At 51.1% G+C, this 18,942-nt stretch overlaps 1 protein-coding gene across 2 annotated transcripts in view; it reads left to right on the forward strand.

The window, feature by feature from the left end:
- LOC135906173 (PH and SEC7 domain-containing protein-like) overlaps window positions 1-18,942 on the forward strand; it is a 380,272-nt gene that overhangs the window by 176,093 nt on the left and 185,237 nt on the right. For both annotated transcript variants that reach the window (XM_065437428.2, XM_065437431.2), the window contains exon 2: window positions 18,330-18,396. In XM_065437428.2, the coding sequence (XP_065293500.1) occupies window positions 18,330-18,396 (67 nt within the window). The remainder of the gene's footprint in view (window positions 1-18,329; window positions 18,397-18,942) is intronic.

The raw sequence follows: 18,942 nt of genomic DNA on the forward strand, positions 1-18,942 counted from the left end.
AACTCCGGGCTTACTTCAGGAAAGGCGCATTTTATTCCCCGAGCTGACCCCCACAGCGCGCCGCCAGTTGCCCATTGTCTTGCGTATTGAACGGCGCGTGGGAAGGGGCCTCGAACTACGTTCCCTCGGGGACTCCCCCGCTCGTGGCAGACCGGGTAGGGGGTGTCGTGTTCCGGCACAAAGCCTGCTTCGTCGAACTCATCTCGGCTCCTGCGACGGAGAGTCGAGGACGCGCGTATTGTCCTTCGGACACAGTCGACTTAGTGACGCCATGGCTAGAGGGTTGCGGCGGCCTTTTCCAGGAAAAGGTTGATGCCGCTGTTGCAACTGGCTGGCAAAACTTGCACTTCAGCAGGCCGTTCTTAACAATGCATATATATATTGTGCGAGAAGGGAAAACGAGCCCCCAGGAAACCGAGTCATAATCACATGAAGCCAACAGCCAAGCAAATCAGAGCAAAACTACTTTAGTTCTCTTTGTGAGAATGAATTCTAGAAGCGATAAAATAATGGGAATGGGGAAAAAAAAATACGGAACATAACCTCTTGCTGCCGTTCGCAGTTAGAAAAAGATAATAATTATTATATCTAGCGTTCTATACGCAATCACGCTCTTTGGGTATACACGCGGCGCCGCTAGCAGACGTCTCCCTGCCGCCGGTACACAACCAATACGGTTCGCTATTGCATGGGGAGCTCACCGCAGCGTCTCGCGGAAACGAGCGCGTAATAAGCATGACACAATAAACTCGGGGAGCCTGATGAGTTCTTTTGCGCAAGTGCCACCTGACGGAACTCCCACGCGTCGTAATTGTCGGCGCGCATATTTATGTTGTTCGCATGTTGCGCTGCAGTATAGCACCGCGCCTGTGGTAACCAGTATGATAGATTGCGCTGTGCCAGACCTGCCTCGGGAGCTCGTTCTCTTCTCCTCGTGATTATTATAGCTTTTTTTTTTCTGCCTCCCGTTTTGCCCCCACGGAGCTCCCTCGTCGGCGTTTCGAGCGGGGCAAACGTGTATAAAGAGCAGGAGAGAAAAGTTAATGCGGGACTAGAACCGTTCTGAACCCTGGTTCAAAGAACGGAGGCGCAAGCGAAAGCGACCAAGTATAAAGAGAGAGCAGGAAAAGGACGGGAGAGCAAGTAAAAGCGACCGACGGCAGTGGAACGGATCGGGGCAAAGGAATAAAAATCCAAACATACTTTGATAGGATGGCGTGTGTATGTGATGGGGAGCTTTCAGGGAGATATGGCGCTGTGCGCACGCGCGGAAGGTGCGTGACCGCCGGGCATCCGCGGCAATTGGGAAAACAGCTCGGCGGAATCGCATCCCGTCGCGTCCTCTTCTCCCGGAAGATTGCCTGCCTGCCTGCGCGGTCAAAAAAGTAGGAGGACGGAAAAGGAAAAACTATGAAAGAACTAGCAAGTCAGGGGGAGGGTGACGCCACCACTTCGGCCTTTCGTGTCAGCCCTTCGTTGCCCGGTGCACACTTTGTTGCATAGCCACATAACGTCGCGTGTGCCCCGCGGTGAGCGCGAACCGAGGACAGCGAGAGCGGATTCGTTTTTTTTTTCTTTGAGCTGTTTCTTGTCGGGCGGCGCTGCAGCTGCGCGAAAGTTGCAGCCCTGTGTATATGGCCTATCTAAAACAGAAAGGTCAAGAAAGAGCAAAAGCGGTAATGTGCACCGCTTCCGTTTTGTGAGGACTGAGCTTTGGGAGCACTTTTGGACGTCCGATAACGTTTAGGCGGTTACATCTCTTCCCCGGCATAACGCCTTATTTTTCGTCATCGTTTCTTTGTGTTCTTTTTATGCCTGTTCTTTTTGCGTTTTTGCGAGAGCGGGTGGAAGGTTGAATGGTATGCCGGAAGGCGGGGAGACGTTTTTCATTTTTCGTGTGCTGTAATCAGCTCAAAGTGGCCTTTCGTATAAGGCTCCCTAATACCTTCACGCTACCCCTTTTTAATTAATGGCGAAGTCCGGATCAGTTTTCATAATTCGAGTACCTGCACACTGTAAACTGAGTCGCTACGACCAACTGTGGAGTTGCCCCGCATTCCTCAGCGTCTTCTGCCATTGCTCCAGGGTGCGTGGAGGACAGGGAGGTAAGGTGGGAAGAGCGAGCGCCGTGCACTCTGCCCTGACGGGATACGTGTTCGCGGTGGCACCGCAGCCCGGCCGCGAGTCTGGGTAGCAGATGGGGTATATGAGGTGTAAGGAAGCGGAGGTTATCAAAAGTGTTCGTCTGTAGGCGGCGGAGAGCCGTAGCATCCGTTCGTGTGAAGGTATTAAAGTTCATGTCTCGTGATGTCGCGGTATGTCAGCAGCAGGACAGCCCCGTCTGGTTGCTCGCCTCACAGCGCGAGGCGGGTCTCCCAATCCGCGCAACGTGTCGTCACTGCTTCAAACTCTGCCATGTTTTTTACAGCGCAGCTCTTATCCGCCTGTGCCCTGTGGCGAGCGTTGGCGTCCCTCGTAACCGAGCGAACGAGAGCACAGGGAAGGATGAAAGAGCGAACGCGGAGCGCAGCGGGAGACGGCGATGCGAAGAGAGCGTGAGGAGGAAAGCGGAGGACGGTATGGCGAAAGCAGGAGAAAAGCGTAGTGCCGCGCAAGACGGGCATTGCCGCGACGATGGCTACGAAATGACGCCAGAAGAAGCGCGCATCGTCAGTTCACCGATGACGCCACCGATACCATCTATAGAAAAACAGCTCTGCATGAGCGGCGGTCTGCCTGCGGCAGCTGCTCTGAATCGCGCCCGCGTTTCACGCAAGCGCTGCCTCTCGCTATCTCCCGATTAACGAGGCAGTCACGCCACACTTTGCTCCGTTTACAACTTGCCGCACGAGACAGATTGTGCGCGCCAGCCAATACATTGTGAAATGAAAACACCTATAGAGCTGCGCTCAAATTTCTGATTGGGGAGTATCGTAATCGTCGGGGCCAACTTCCATCGAGAAGTTGGCCCCGCAATATGTAGATGGCGCTGCCGTGCCTCCACGAGCCGCCATTTCAGGACGCATGGGCTTCTATGGCAGCCCACCTTAGTATGCGTGCACGACGGGAAGATAGATGGCCGCTCGCTCAGATGGGCCTCTGAGATGCCTTGTACGAGTCTATAATGACCGCGATATAGGAAGTTCGTCACGAGATGTGTGGCCTCGTGATCACGTGCCCAAAGTGCTTTGAGTGTTTGTTTATATTACCTTGAGAATTACGTGGCGGGGGAGTCGGCTTAAAGATAGTATGACGCGACATATTTTGATAGAATATGTTCTTCGTCGGCGCCTGTAGTAGACGCGCCGTTAAGCTATTTGGGGTTGAAATAGGGTGGCTACAACAACTGCAAAAAATTCCCCGTAATTACGATATTCACTAATGCGAATCTTGAGCGCAGCTGTTTATGTGTTTTGAATTTGCGATATATTGTGGCAAAGGATTTGATTCTGAATGACGGGGTCCTCTCGTCGGTGGCGATGAGCCTCTGGACGGGAAGCTGTAGTTAAGCAGCTGCGGCAGACGAAGCACTTCCACCGGTTGCGTTGCTCATTGTTCAGAAAGAACTGTGATGCTATTTTGTATTATGATAATGTTGCCACAAGGTGGTTCCAGTGAAAAACGACACTTTGTCGAAACTAAGTAGCAAATTTAGCTCTTTATTGGGCGAACTTGTGCCCCCCCCCCCCAAAAAAAAACAGGTTACACTGTCAGGATTGGGGGCTCAATCCCATCGTCCGTGGTCCTTTGCCAAGATTGGAGTACGGCATGAATTCGAAGGTAGCTGGCCCATGCCGTCGTCCAACTTATTTACGCTGAGATCGTTGATGAAGTGAAGAACTGCTTCTCATCGAGAACGAGGAAAAAGGGTTTATTTACAGAAATTAAATCAGTCTAACATGACTGCTTGAGAAAAGTGTAACAGTTCAACATGGCTGCATGAGAGAAGTGACTCAGTCTAACATGACTGCTCAAGAGAAGTGTCCTCAGCATTCGCACAACCACAGTTTTTATACACTCGATGCGCCGGTCCTACGACGCGGCGACTGTTCGTTTACTCCTCACCAACTCGCCGCTGCTCTGCAGACCAGTTTACGTACACAAAGGCAACCGCGCGGGGTGCCGTTCCGGGAAAATATCGGCGCCGATCGAGGGTCGCTCGTTGTTCCGTGCTAGGCCGAACCGTGAGAAGCACAAAAATACGTCGTTCCCGCGGCAGCTTGTCCAGCCGTGTCAAATCAGCTCCGCGTTGGGGAACTCTGGAATCATTGTCCACACACCGAACTCGTCCCGTCACAATGTCGATGGGGCTGGAGGAAGGAAGCGGGTTTTCAGCACAAAGGCCGCTTCTTTGAACGCCTCCCAGCTGCAGCGACGGAGAGGGAGAGGTGCGCGTCTTGCACCCCTTGTCGTAATCGGGTGGCAAGGTGGCAATCCTGCTCAGCGGCTCGCCATTCTTGACAACACCCAATCAAACACAACAATAGCGGTGAGCAGAGTCTGCGATCGTCAGAAATGTGATCTGCGGGTCAAGTGCGTCGGCTTTTATACCTGACTCTTCGAAGGTTTCAGCGTAATCACTGGTACCCGCGTGGTTTCCAGAAAGTACTAAACAATTCGCGTCGCGCATACAATCAGATTACAAAAATCTCAAATCATGACAATCGAAACAAGCGCTAACGATACCAAACCAAGCAAACAAGCGTGAGCGAGAGCTGACGCGAGCAGAGCATAGTACGAAACGAGCGGTTGGGCGGGTCCACATGTGACACCAGTTTCCCGCGTGCACGTCACTGAAGGGGCCGCTGTCATCGGTCGCCGCCGTTCGCGGCTCCCGTCTTTCATCTCCTGATCCGCGTTCGCTCTTTCATCTTTCGCTGTGCTCGTTCGTTCGGTTACGCCGACGCTCGCCGCAGGAACGGGCGCCTAAAGCTACGTTCACATTCGGGAATTCAGCGTCTGCAGCGAACGGAATTCTGCCGCCGAAATGCACCGCATCGTTCACACTGCTTGCCCATCGCTTCTTCAGACCACGATACAACGTCATCTGCCGTATAAAGAGCCAATCTCTGAGCAAGCGCGGAATATCCCGGTTGTTCCCGCGTCTCGAAACTGCGCAGTTACCTCCGCTCGAGTAGAGCTCGCTTGTTTTTATTTTGCGCGTCTTCATCGCTGCTTACAACGACGATGCTAAACATGTTCCTAGGGTTGCGCTGCCCATCCCTAGTAACAAGTTGAGTCACCAACTCGCCCAGCTTGCTGTGTTAGGACGATGCTAAACCCTGAGCATACCAGCCGTAGTTGCTTAGTCGCCTTCGTGTTGGGCTGCTAAGCACGATGTTGCGGGATCAAATCCCGGCCACGGCGGCCGCATTTCGTTGGGTGATGAATGCGAAAACATCTCTGTACTTAGATTTAGGTGCATTTTAAAGAACCCCACATGGTCCAAATTTCCGGAGTCGCCCACTACGTCGTGCCTCATAATCAGATCGGGGTTTTGGCACATAAAACCCCATAATTTAATTAAACCTTGAGCAATAAGAGGCAGCACTGGTAGGTCTGCTGTCAAGCACCTTTCTAGCGATTCATGACGTGCGGAAGAAACATTCGCCGTAGAGACGACACCAGCGGCGTGGTGGTCGCGACCGATGTTATTCCGCAGGTCATCCTTTTGCACCTTGCCCTTGTGCTTCAGGTGGCGGTTGTCGAAAGGGACTAGGTGGTTACACACCAACTGGATCAGCATTTTAGATGTCGTGGCGGAATTTGAACACTATGACATGACGAGCTCATCGGACTAGGCCGCCATCTTTCGAATTTCTGACTCGCGCTCCTCTGCGGTACGCGAGGGAATCTGGCGGCAATTGCCTCCAAAATCGATCCGGGACCGATCTGCGCGGAAAGTGCTATTCCGGTGGATCTTGCCTCCGCCCAACTGGGTTCGGCTCCAAACGCCGAATGCCTCAGTGTGAACGTGTCATACTGGTTGCGTCTAAAAGGTCCCTGTTCATTGTCTGTGGTTCGGCTGCGGCGGCGACGTCGCTTTCTCCGTTCGCCTACTGGGTGGGCCGGCCGTATAGCTATGTGGACTCAAGGTCCTGTCTGGAGCTGTTTGATTAACATCCATGAGAACCGACGCTCTTTCCAAACGCCATGTCCATCCAGTATTCATCCCGTCTTTGTATCCCTCGCCCACTCAGACGCGCGCAATGCGAGTCGATCGGGGACGGAGGCGCAAGACCCGCGCCGTGGATTCTGATCGATGCGCGTACGGCGCTCGCAGAAAGGCAAAAACGATATCGTGCTCACTTTCTTTTGCATCTTCGATTAGAGTCGCGTTCGCGCACGTGGTTTTTTTATTTTATTTTTTGGCGTCGGCTTTAGTACTCAGCCGCCGCGGTGGTGTGGTCGTAAAAACGGGAACGGGGCCGGGAATCCGGCGTGGGCCATCGCGCGGCGCTCTTCAGCGCCATAAACGCCGCCGGTCCCTTTCGTGTTGCCAGCCGGCAGGCCAGCGGTATTTACGCATTGACCGCCTTCACGTGTATCTATAGGCGCTTCGTGCGCGTATAGCTGCGACGATCGGCCGCGAAATCACGTATACGAATAAACAGCGCTCATGCATCTCGCGGTCTATGCGCGCCTTGTGAAGGCTTGCGCTGGAGCGCTGAGGTCTTCTGGGCCCGGTGTGTGTCGATGCTCGTAAGCCTTCATACTGTTGCGGTTGGTGCCGTCCGTGCGCCTGGGGAAAGAGTGAATTATCTGGTGTTGCGAAAGCTTTGAATATTGGGGACGCCGTGCCTGTCCCTGAGAAATGGGCTGCTTCACGACACATGTCTTTAACATTCTGCTTGTCTCATTTCGAACTGATTTCTCTGACACTTTTCTGCGCTCGCATTTGTCTTCTGCGTGTCGATTGTTTATCGGCCTTGATGCTCGGCCTTTTTGTCATGCTCTGTGCGAGTAATGCTTCGTAAAAGGCGTTCCTTACAGACTGCATGTTCTCTAATAAGCGTCTAGAATGGCCTTCCTTCGATGGAACGAATCAATAGTTGCAGAATTCGGGCGAGTAATGACGAAAATCATGCATACGTCATCGTCTTATTATTTTGTGCCTGCAGTGCCTATAATTCTCTCATATAGATCGAGAACTATGCGCCAGCGAGGTATGCGTACGTATATATACGTACGCAGCAGTATACTGCTGCTGCTTTTGGGGGCGCGGGCTTATCACTGTCTTCATGGCCCGCATGCCAGGTACTCATGGAAAAAATCACTGTGGATCTTTCAAGGTCGTACACATACCTGCATACCATACTTATTCGGTCGGTCGTTGGTATGGATTAATAGCTCACTATTAGCCTACTCCTTCAAATGTGATTTAGAAGCTTCGTCGGTGATCATTGTAAAGCACTGTAGGATTACGTTTATACAGTGAAGGACATTAAGAACGTTTTGCACATATACACTGTCCTTGCTTTTTTTATATTCTTTTGACACATCGTCATTGTGGTCACGTGCAAATAACGTTATTTTTTTCCGTGTAGCACAACGTATAAAACTTGTTTGACGCCACATCGGATGCCATTAATTACAAAATGTAATTGAAATTTTATGCGGCACAGGGCGTTAATGCTTTTGTAGAGACTGAATGTAGAAGGAAGAACATACATGTTAATACGCAAGATATGCCGCAATAGTAGTTGATGGAAGTGAAATAGTAACATTGACTATAGAGCAGGTGAAGTATGCTCGACTTCTGATTACCAAAACCTTCAGCAAACGCGGCAGAAAGTGTTCGTCACGAAAATCTGTGATATTACATGGGCAGTTGCATAAGGTGACGGAATGTTAAAGAACAGTTTTGATGTAAATCTGCCGAAAAAGTATAGAACTGTTGCCATTAAAATTGAATAGGCGTAAATTTGCCATGGCCGCCGGAAGCATACATGCACCACTCGGGGGACTAGTAGGAGCAGCAGTCTTGTGAACGCGCACGTATATGTGGACGGCTCACCGTAGCGAAAGTGCTTCCCAAGGAGTGTGAGCCCGAAGCCCAGGCCCAGTTAGAAGCGGTGCGTAACGACCGGCCCTTTAAAAAAAAAAAAATCTACTCACTGATCAGGTTTCCTCGTTTCCCTTGTGCGCCTTCATATCTTACTGGTGTGTGTGCATTTCTCCGAGCGTCGCGACGTAGTGCGTCCTGCTCCCGTTGCGAGTATGCATCGTTAATTGCTTCCGTGCTGCGCCCACTCCTTCTCACGTTGGCAGCGTCGGTGGGCGCGCGCGGAATAGCGCTGGCGCGCTCGCTGCATGTGTGCTGTCTTGTTTCGGCGGGTACGCGGGTGACCACAGAGCGCGCGCGTGTGCGTACGGATTCCGTTTGTCGCGGAACTTATTTCGAGGCGTTGCTAGCATTTGCCTCTTCAGGGCGTGCGTCTTTTGTGCGCGCCGTAGCCTTGTACGCGTTCTATTTTATTAAATGCGAATAGGCCGGATAGGCTTGTGATAGTATTTTTTGGAGTGTAAGAAGGCATGTGAACCCGGGTTACTTGAAGAGCTATAATGTGGCGATGGTTATACGTATAGTATCAAGTTTGTGCCTTAAGGGGGATGCTTTAATGCTTGCCAGTCGTATTCATTGCATATCACTAGAAATGTTTCTGCCGAACACTGCAGTCTTGACATTCCGCTGCTTATTCGGCGGTGCAACTTCAACCATCGGTGCCGTAATCGTCACGACCTGTTTCCTCACGCGCTCTCCCTCGTTTGCTCTCCTTGCAAATAGCGAGTTCTCAGAGATTCGCCACATTTGGTAAGGTGCACATCGCATATTTTGCCTTGACATAATCCAGGAGCGCGACGATGCGAGCACACCTGCCCCAGCATGTTGTTGTGCCATCACCACAAGCCCGGATTCCGAATCTGCAAGATGCAGAATCTATCCTGCGAGCGCCCCAATTCTCCCTTCACCAGTCAAGATGCTGAGCCGTCAGGCAGCGGGGTCCTGCGGGAGAAGCCTCGACGAGCCGCATGTTTGGACGTGCCAGCGTGTGTCAGACAGCCCGGCGCCGCACCTCCCTTTGCCTGGAGGTCACCGCGCGCGCGAACTTTGAAACGGGTGGCCAGCGCGGTCGCTGGTTGGACTCCTCGGACGACCGTCGTGTGCTGACTTTGTATTGGGCCGTTTGCGTGACAATGGTTCCTCGGGGATTATAAAAGAAGCGACGCGCCACCTCGAAAACAGGATCCGCCGACCCACCGGGAGACAGTGTCGCTCCCGACTGGGGTGAGATGTGTCACGCGTTTTCGCCGGACGTCGTCGTGCGAGAACAGTCGCGTTTGTTGTGAGCACTCGGCCCCAGTGCCGACCCGTTCATGTCCTGTATGATAACCTGTATATAATGTATAAAGTCCCTTTTGTTATTCTCATCGACGCCAGGCTCGGAGTCTTCGCTACCAACGCTCTGTCACGAAACGGGTGACGAGCGCTACGGGACCACAAAGCCGTAATCGTGGTGCAGCGGTGCAAGTTCGTAACAATGTCAAGGTTCGTCTTTCCATGCGCCAAGCTCAGTCTGGAACTCCAGCGCACGCATCGCGTATACCTCGCACTATGTTGCCACGTTATTGTGAAACAGAGTAATCGACCTGCGAACTTTCTGGAGGCGTTTGCGCTGCCCTCCAAAAAGAGATTAACTTTCTCCCCCGTATACTGCGGCTTGAGGCTTTTCGCTAGCCGGCTACCGGCCTGGCGCAGCTGTCACCGTGCCTGTTCTCCCACGCAGGCACGCTGAGCGCGCGACGGAGGTCCACCACCGCAAACGTGTCCACTCTGTGCCAACGGCGGCGCAATAAGACCGCTGCTGTCTGCATGTGTGCACGGTGAGAGAGCAGCTGTGGTGGCAGCATTTGTGGATAAAATTTTGTTACTCACCCGAGCAATAACTGAGAGCGGGCCTCCTCCCCTTATTGACGCGGTGTGCTCGCCGCTGCTCCGCGGGACGGCGCGCGATATCTGAAGGAAAGTGGCGCGAGAAGCTGCGCCACGTCCTCGTAATATACTGGTTTCCCCCTAGAGAACCTCGAAGGTGCGCTCCGCCGCGGAAATCGATCCCCCGAGAGTCCGGCTGCGATCTTCCCGGGATAAAACAAGATGTGTCATCTTTTTCATGCTTTGCTTGCAGACTTCAGCGCCCTCCTTTTCGTCTCTGCAGCGATGCGCAGAGGGCGTGTTGCGTCGATTCCTTCTCGGAAGAGCGCCAACAGTGATTCTTTTCGGACGCTCCGCCCGCGAGCTGCTATAAATACGTTTCTTTCGCGGGGGCGTGTCTCTGGACTCGGTTCAACTCTTCGCACCGGATGCGAACAATTCTCCTCTAAGCTGAGCAACCGAAGTTGTGCCATCGCCTATGCTATTGACACGTATAAAGACTCGTTTGCAACCGTTCCGGACTCATATATCATCAAGTTGAGAGATACACCATGCTGTACGGTGACTCCTGAAGCAAGCCGTAACATTCGCCTACTACTCGTGGTTGTTTAGAGCACTTCCCGTTGTACGCACTTCTTAATTTTATTGCGATAGCAATTATATGAACACTCCAGACGCATTTTCCCTGTCGGCGTCGCCGTGATTTTCCGTATAAACTCTAAGGGCGATAACACCGTTGCCGCGCACCGTATGCCGTATGTGCGAGTGAAATCACGCAAATTTGAAAGCGCGCCATATGGAAACGATTGCGGCTCCCTCTGGCGCTCGGGAAGGCGGAAAGGGCCGAGCAAACGCGCCGTCTTTAGTCGCGCGAAAGGCCGTGGGGGATTGGGGGAGGGAGGGAGGTACGAGGGGGGCGGCTTTGCGCGCCGACAGCAACTGCGTATTTCACTGCCGGGCGCAAGAGGAACTGACGATCGCGGCTCAATCTTGGGAGCGATAGGGAGGAAAGCGGGGAGGCAGCGCGGGAGGGAGGGGGGCGTCTACTCCGCTAGCAACTGCGTACCGTACTTTGCGAGCCGTATCCTTGAAAGTGATCTGCAGAGGACTCCTGCCTTTGCACGTGCTGTTTTCTCGTCGCTCAGTTTGAGTTAAAGCGACAGACGGCACGAAGGTCACCTCGCTCGCTGCTGCTGCTGCAGCGCCTGCTCACGCCAGCGTTTTGACTGCGAGTGTCAGGGGTCGTCGAGCGTGATGGTGTTCATGGTTTTTTGTGCCCATTGACAGCATGCTTGTTAATTCAGTTAGTAAGCGAATGTTTCAAATATACGGCGAATAAAACTACTATCCTCACTTCGTAAAGTTGTCTACAAATTTGCTATCGTAATGGATGCTTCTCCTTTCGGGCGAAACCGACTTTTTTGAAGCATTGTTTGTCTCTACTAATGTAGGTGTGTACCTAATAATCCGTATCGCTTGTGGAAGAATTTCCGCGAGTGCCACGAATCATCTGCTCTAATCTCGGGAACCTTTGGCGTGTCGTATACCATGTCGTTTCAGTATACCTACGTTTTCGCCTAAGGGGTGCTGTCTCAAGTAAGTGCGCAAATCTAGCACTGACGGTTCGATCTCCCCCCCCCCCCCCCTTGAGATATATTGCGCGACCATGTGAAATGTCTCCTGCCATGGAATACAGGACCTTATTTCGTGGCTGTAACTGGCTAAGGGACTATAAGAGCTGGGAAGCGTCGCACGTTTGACAAGCATTGCCACCTGCCTCTTCGAGTGCCGCGAACATGCTCGAAAGTGAGTTGCCTCCAAGCTATCAGCGTGCTGTACTATAACCGTGCACCTGGTGAGTAGAGAGAGACCGGCTTTTTAGCGAGCGCAGTCGCTTGTAGCCACACATTCGAGTGGGGCATCGCGTAATTATTCGGAGGGGCAGTATAGTCATGGTCGGCGGCCGAGGCTCTCTCCCGCGGCGAACTGCTCGTTACTAGGAAAGTAGGTGCCGAGTATGTTAGAGAGAAAACACGACAGGGTACCGCTACTTGAAAAAAAAAAAGAAAGAAAAAGTGCCTGGCGGCCTCGGGCTCTTGGCCTGTGTGTGGCATTAAAAACTGAGTGCTGTCGTGCCCCGAGTTTATTTTGCCGCCGCCGGCCAAACGAATGCACCAGTCGGTGCGCCCGCCCGTTTGCAGCTACCGCGGGCCCGCGTCCGCTTTCTTATCGGCACTTTCCGGTGCTCTGGCCTCGCGACGCCCGGTCCACTATTTATGAATGTGGCATGCGCACACTGCAAGCCGCTTTGTCACGGGTGACTGCTACCTGTCGCCGCAGGATGCAGTAGGTGTATAAATACTCAGCGCGAGACCTTGGGGCTTTCAACTGTAAGTATCGCACGGGGCTGCAGTTATGTTCACGCACCAGCTTTGTCAAGCGCAAATTTATATGCGTCAAATTCAGTCCGCTATACTTGCTTTTGTTCTTTAGATTTCCTAGTTAATTGTAGCGTTTACTTGATGAAGGGAGGTATTTTATTTGAGCTCAGCGTTATCGATTATTCTAAACACTGCACGCTGATGGACGTTTATTGGAAAGCTCTTTTCCATTGAGCACCCGAAACTAGGATACGCAATCGCTGCTTTCAGTTTTACTTTGTTTTTGGCGCAATAGTTTCTCCCGTTTGACGCGTACACTGGGAACTTGGGACGCTTATATGCACACATATACATACACACACACAATATATATATATATATATATATATATATATATATATATATATATATATATATATATATATATAATATTGTGGGGTTTTACGTGCCAAAACCACGCTGTGATTATGAGGCACGCCGTAGTGAGGAACTCCGGAAAGTTGAACCACCTCGGTTATTTGTACATGGGTGTTCTTGCATTTCGCCCCATCCGAATGCGACCGCCGTGACCTGGATTCGATCGTGATAATATATATATATATATATATATATATATATATATATATATATATATATATATATATATATATATATATATAGTAGAGAGAGAGAGAGTTTCGACTACCTAAAACCGGGTCCGATCGATCGGTTCCCCTCGATGTCGTTCATTACATACTGTCGGAGTTGTGTTCGTAAGGAGGACCTGGCTCTTCGTTGGGAACTAGGCGTGCAGGGTTTATTTACATATTTACATTAAAACAAGAGATACATTCGACAGTCTGGCGTGACTCCCAAATGGAGCGCGCAAGACGAAGCATACAGCACACAGCTCCAAGCACACTGCTTCTCGAGCACGAGCACACCCTAGCAGCCGACAAACTGCTGCTTAAAAAGCCTTTGTCCTCCCTAAGTCCCTAGGGGAGGGAAAACTCCTGTCAAACTTTAGTCCAATCGGACCATCCACAGTCGTTGGGGCTGTAGGGGTCGAAGGACGGACTTCGGGATGAAAACCAAACTTGGGAAGGTTTATTTTACATTATATACAGTGAGGTGAGAGTCAAGTAACAGTCGTACAGTCATTACGGGCCGGCAGCAACTCGGACGCTGCGGCCCGCGGCAAGAAGTTCGAGAGAGGTGAATCAGGGAATGCTCGGGTCTCTCTGGAATGCTGCTTTTAAACCCTTCGAGGACTGGAAGTCGCGTCATGTTTGGCCAATGGGAGAGTCCGCTCAGATGACGCCATTTTCCGCCAATGGTTGGCGCCCGTGTCGCGGTGTCACACCCGGCGAAGAGAGTCGCCGCTTGGTCCCCCTTGCTTGATCGCCTGATCCCCCTTACCTTGCTGACTAGCAACTCGCCGTCACAAAAGCCAGGTGGGGGCGACGCTGCCAGGCCTTCCCGGTACATCGCAGCCGTCTTGTTTCGGGACCCACTTTCCTTGCAACAATGCCGGGCTATGCCTTCGTTTTCTGGAAAACTCAAGCATTGAATAGCTCCACCGGCGGCGTACGAACTTGTTGGCAAGTGTCCTGCCTCAGGAATGTGACATCCGTGCTTCTGCATTCCTCAATTAGCTGTGCTGCGATTCGGAGTGGTTTGGGGAACTCGAAGTAGGCGCAGGAAACAGCTCCATATCTAACAGGGAGTAGTCGCCCCGCCTTTTGGGGGGGAGGGCTCACATAGGCACTTTGGATTCCCAGAACCCGAGTTAAGCGGATGTGGTAGCCAGATGGTCACGCTTGCCCCAGCCGGCGCCTCTTACTTCCAGAGCTGGATTTCTCCGGTGGCCTCCACGATTGTCAGCAGACTGTGGCGAATCTTGGGGCCCGAGGAAAAACGTACCCCAAAGCACCCTTTTGTTAGAGAAGCTCTTCTTGCTGCAAAGAGACCATGAAGGCCACGGCAAATCAACCAACAATACACGGTCCGCCAAACGTGGCCATCCCTGCTGCCGTCGCCGACTCTGCGAAGAAGGCGCAAGGCGGATTAACGCTGCCGCGGTCTCCGATTCTCCGAAGGAAGTTCATGGTCGGTTAGCGCTGTCGTCTTCGCCGGTTCTCTGAAGGGCGCCACCACCGCGGGTCAATCGAAGCACCTGCAGTGGGCTGAGGTAGCTTTGCAGAACAGTACCCCTGCAGGCCGATCGTAACAATACCCAGGGTTTCGTCTCCGGCAGCTTTTGATGCCTTCAGGTAGCACACGAGGTTTTATCACATGACAGCTTGCTCCAGAAAGGATGTTCTACATCCGCCGCTAAGGCCGTGGGGGGTGACGCTGGCAAATACTCGATCCCACAGGTAACTAGTAGACATTCATCAATACCAAAGAAAGAAGTGGATGGTCAAACGGCGCTGCGGTCGCTCATTTGGTGAGATCATCGCACGTGTAATCTGAAGACGTGGGTTCGTATCCCACTTTCGGCCAGTTTTTTTCATTTTTTTTTTCATCCTCTTTCAGTTCTCTGTATTTATAATTTCTACGTTTCAATCAAATGAACAAGTAATCGTCCACTATGCTCTCTTTGTTATATTTTGTTGGCTTTATGTGGTTGTGACTTAGTGAAACCGGACCGATCGGTTCCCCTTCTTTTAGTTTCCATATGTTTCGAATTGTTTGTACTATACGCTCCTGACACTGCCCAGGCGGCGCGACCGAGCAGCGATCGTCAGCGCCTCTTGCGGCACCTTCCGTCAAAACTGACACTGACGGACCGCGCTACTCACGCTGCCCACGCGGATCTGCCAACGTGATCGCTTGTTCATGGTTGTTTTGAAACGAACAAATGGCGCAAGTTTTCCTGTGTGGTTTCAGACCAATCTTAAAATTATACGGTCGGATACGGCCTGCCATTCGTCGTAAAGGGGAAAAGTTTTACGCTGCCGGGCACGTTCACAGCGTGAAAGAAGTCGGCGGTGTGACTGCAGGTGCTGGCGAAGTAAACAAGAAGAATGGGGGTTAACCGAGGGGCCCGATTTTTTTATTAGTCATCTCATGAGAACTGAATCATGAGAAGTGTCACTTCCACCAAGGCAAACACAACTGCAGCGTATCTGTAGCCTGAGTACACTCAACTGTCATATTATGCTTCGATCAAGCAGCTCAATTGAGTGTGCAGGCATGGCTGAGCTTATTAAGCGTTAGGGGCAGGTAAAGAAGGGAAAATCAGACATCCACCTGTTCGTGCTACAAAGGAAACCTAAACGGGTTCCTCGAAAGAAAAGCCCCAAAGTTGAAGAAAAATTCGTCCTGGTCCGGTACTCGAACCCGGGACCACCGCCTTTCCGAGGCAGCCACTCCACCATCTGAGCTAACCAGGCGGCTAGCAGATGGCAGGGCGAAGTCGAATTTGTCGACAACACGAAGCAAAGGCAAGAGTTTGACGTAATAGTTCTGCGGAAACCCGCAAGGTGGAGATAAGTAATTAAACAAGGGAAAATCAGACATCCACCCGTTCGTTGCAATTGCTACAAATGAAACCGTAGGTGTTCTTATCCAACAATTTGAGTTACCGTAGACCCGTGCCGTAGACAAAACGTGTCCTTCCATGGTGGTGTTTTGACACGCTTGCAAAGCCTCATTGGCCAGGGATGATAGGCCCCATATCTTTTAAAATTACTAAAGGGCTCTTGTAAACAACTTGCAGAAAATATTTATTAGACTGCTATTAGACAAGCAACCGCAGTACTTTGTTTACGACTGCCGAGGCACCGGCACGACCAAGCTTGGGCTGCTCCTGCCGCGAAGACTCGGGTGACCGTATCCGGCAACCTGAACCAAAGCAGAACCACACAGCGTGAAGTGCTGAGCGACTCACGCAAGCCAGAACACCTGCAGCCACCGCGCAGTACGCCTCGTATACAGCAAAATAAATAGCTCTAAAAGATATTGAGAATTTGCAAAAATATGTAAGTCGGCTGCTCGGCAAGACTCTTTCTTGACCAAAATTTCAGTGTACTGACTACAATGCTTTCTAGTGCGATCCTCCAGGAAGGAAGCGCGAGCACAAAACGACGGCCGGCCAGGAAATGTGGAGTCGAAGAGCAGGCAGCCCTGCACGGCCGTTACAGCCTTTGACGCAGCAGTACCGCCGTCCCCACGCTTTTCTTCCTGGGCTGCATTAGATGTCTTGCACATTTGCCATCGTAAAGCAGCGGTGTGAGAACGTTTACCCGCAGGACGGTGGCGCACGTGGTTCAGACGTTTCAAATCACACGCGGTCATAACAACAACACGTGCGCCACTACGCCGTCGACTGAAGTTTGATCAGTACCAGAGTTGCGCTTTCGACGCTACAGGTGGCGCGGCCGTCACCGGGAAACTTCACTGTGAGGAGCGTATACATACATATATATAGCACAAACAATTCGAAGTTTCCACTACGTGGAAGATGGCTCCTCTTTATTGTAATAACGCTGTCGACAGTTCAGCATATATCAGACTTCTGCCACTAGGACCAACACACATTAGGGTAAAATACATATGAACACGGAAGCTACAGCGCATGATCATGAATCAAAACTAGCCTTACAGTCGTATTCTCATACCTATATCAACGAAGTAACTTTAGCTATAACCATTACCTAATGGTTCGTGTAATGGCTTTCTTCATGAATTCTTGAATGGTTGTCTAATTAAACGGAATGTAAAAATTAGGGGGAAAGACGACAAAGCAACACGGGAGCGCTTTCGTATTTTTTACTTCCAATAGGAAGGCAGCTGCGAAACGGGCATTGAAGTTTCAGATTATTGAGATATCGCTACATTTTTACGGTTATAAGAATGGATATTATATATTACAGATCATTATCCACAGTGTGGTTTATAATCGGCTAGTTCAGTACATTTTTATCACAAGGGAAAGTTTCTTTTATACGTTCATTATTTAGTGCGGTCGGCTAGAAAAAAAGTTCAGTGGAACTTTCTCATGTCACACGAGGGTGTGCTTATTACTTTAGTGTGATGGGGTGGGGTTTGCGGGTGCTTTATTGTTAAAATTTGAAGGTGAGGGAGACGCTGGAAGAAATTATTCGGTAAGTGCGGGGTGGCCGAGGAGGGCTTGTGACGTGAAAAGAAGGCTCTAAAATTGGGACGTGAGGAAGGCTGTCCACCTGTGGTCACAAAAGCGATTGACCCTGCTTCGGCCTGTCAAAGCCATTCGCCCGCGACGGAGTTTTCGTTGATTGATGTCCCCCCTAGCGTCGCGAGACGTGGCTTCGCGTTAGCGCTCAAGAGTGCGAGCGCCTGACGTCGGCTAACGATGGACATGAGATGCACTTTCCGTGGCTACGATGCCCCTGCCTGACGTCGCCTCTTTGGTCCATCGTGGTTCCGCGGCTTCGAAGGTTCTTTCTTCTCCTTTCGTGATTTTACTTTCATTTTTTTTTATCTCTGTCCGTGAAGGAGTAGCTCACCCTCCGGGCAAAAAACCTCGGAGCGGGGCTTCTTCGGTCGACGCGCAGGCGCTGGACTCTGTAGACGCAATCGTCGTCGCCGCCGGTCGCCGAGTAATGCAATTTGTCTTGAACCGTTGCTGCTGGCCGCGCGCTCGCTCGTTTTGTTTGCCTTTTTTCCCCCGCGTTTCATGTGTTCGCTTCTTAGTGTGCTTGTCCGTTGCAGTGCTGTCGTTACGCCATTTTTCTTGCGCCTTCGCCGGCATCTTCACCATACGCCACCGTCCAGACTAGCGTCGCAGATGGGTTCTCGCTGTCGTGCGAGGAAAACTTGAGCGTACTATACATAAGCGCGTCTGAGCTAAAGGCGCCGCTGTCTGTTTTTCTGCTTTTTTTTTTTCTTTTCCCTCTCGCTGTGCGCGCATGTGGCTACTGTTGCTGGCCAAGTTTCGTTTCGGTCTTTTTTTTTATGTTCGCGTTTTTAAAGTGTTATTGTTTTGGCCCCCACGGTTTGTTCGACGTAAGCAACTTATGTCGGTCGTTGCCGCTGTCTCCCGTTTGCAGCTCGAAGCGGGCGACGTCATTGTCGAGGTCAACGACACCCCCGTGGTCAGCTTCACCACCAAAGAAGGTGAGTCGGATTGTGGCTTTTATTTGTGCCCTCCTCTTCGTTCTTTCCTGTGTTGCACTTGGGAAGTGGTATCATGGTTTAAAAGGTAGCGATGTCCTAGGAGCTGATTCTGAAGATGCTATAATAAATTAAGTAAGGAAATATAGAAATGTTTCGACGCTCGATAAGAGGTTTTGGCTGACCATGTATTGGCAGCAAGCTCTCCCTTCCGTTCGTTGAAGCGAGAGGTTGTTCCTTGCGTAGCATTTAGACGGCCTTTCGAGCTCGACCGACTAGTTTTGCTTTTGATCATCATTCCAAATGACCCGAAATTATCAGTAACACATTCAAATAATGGCATTGTCTTGATGAATTGGGTTTGTGAAGTGGCGAATTGTGTCATCAGCAATAATTTTTTTTTTGCAGAAAAGTAAGCAACAAGCAAACAAACAAAACAAACACACACACACACACGCACAAAATAATGTGGTTGTTGTGCTTATTTATTTGTCGCGTTATACCATTCGTTTTATTTCCATTTTTACAGCTCCTCACCCTTCTCCTTCA

Source organism: Dermacentor albipictus, chromosome 1, assembly GCF_038994185.2.
Source record: "Dermacentor albipictus isolate Rhodes 1998 colony chromosome 1, USDA_Dalb.pri_finalv2, whole genome shotgun sequence".
Taxonomy (NCBI): Eukaryota; Metazoa; Arthropoda; class Arachnida; order Ixodida; family Ixodidae; genus Dermacentor; species Dermacentor albipictus.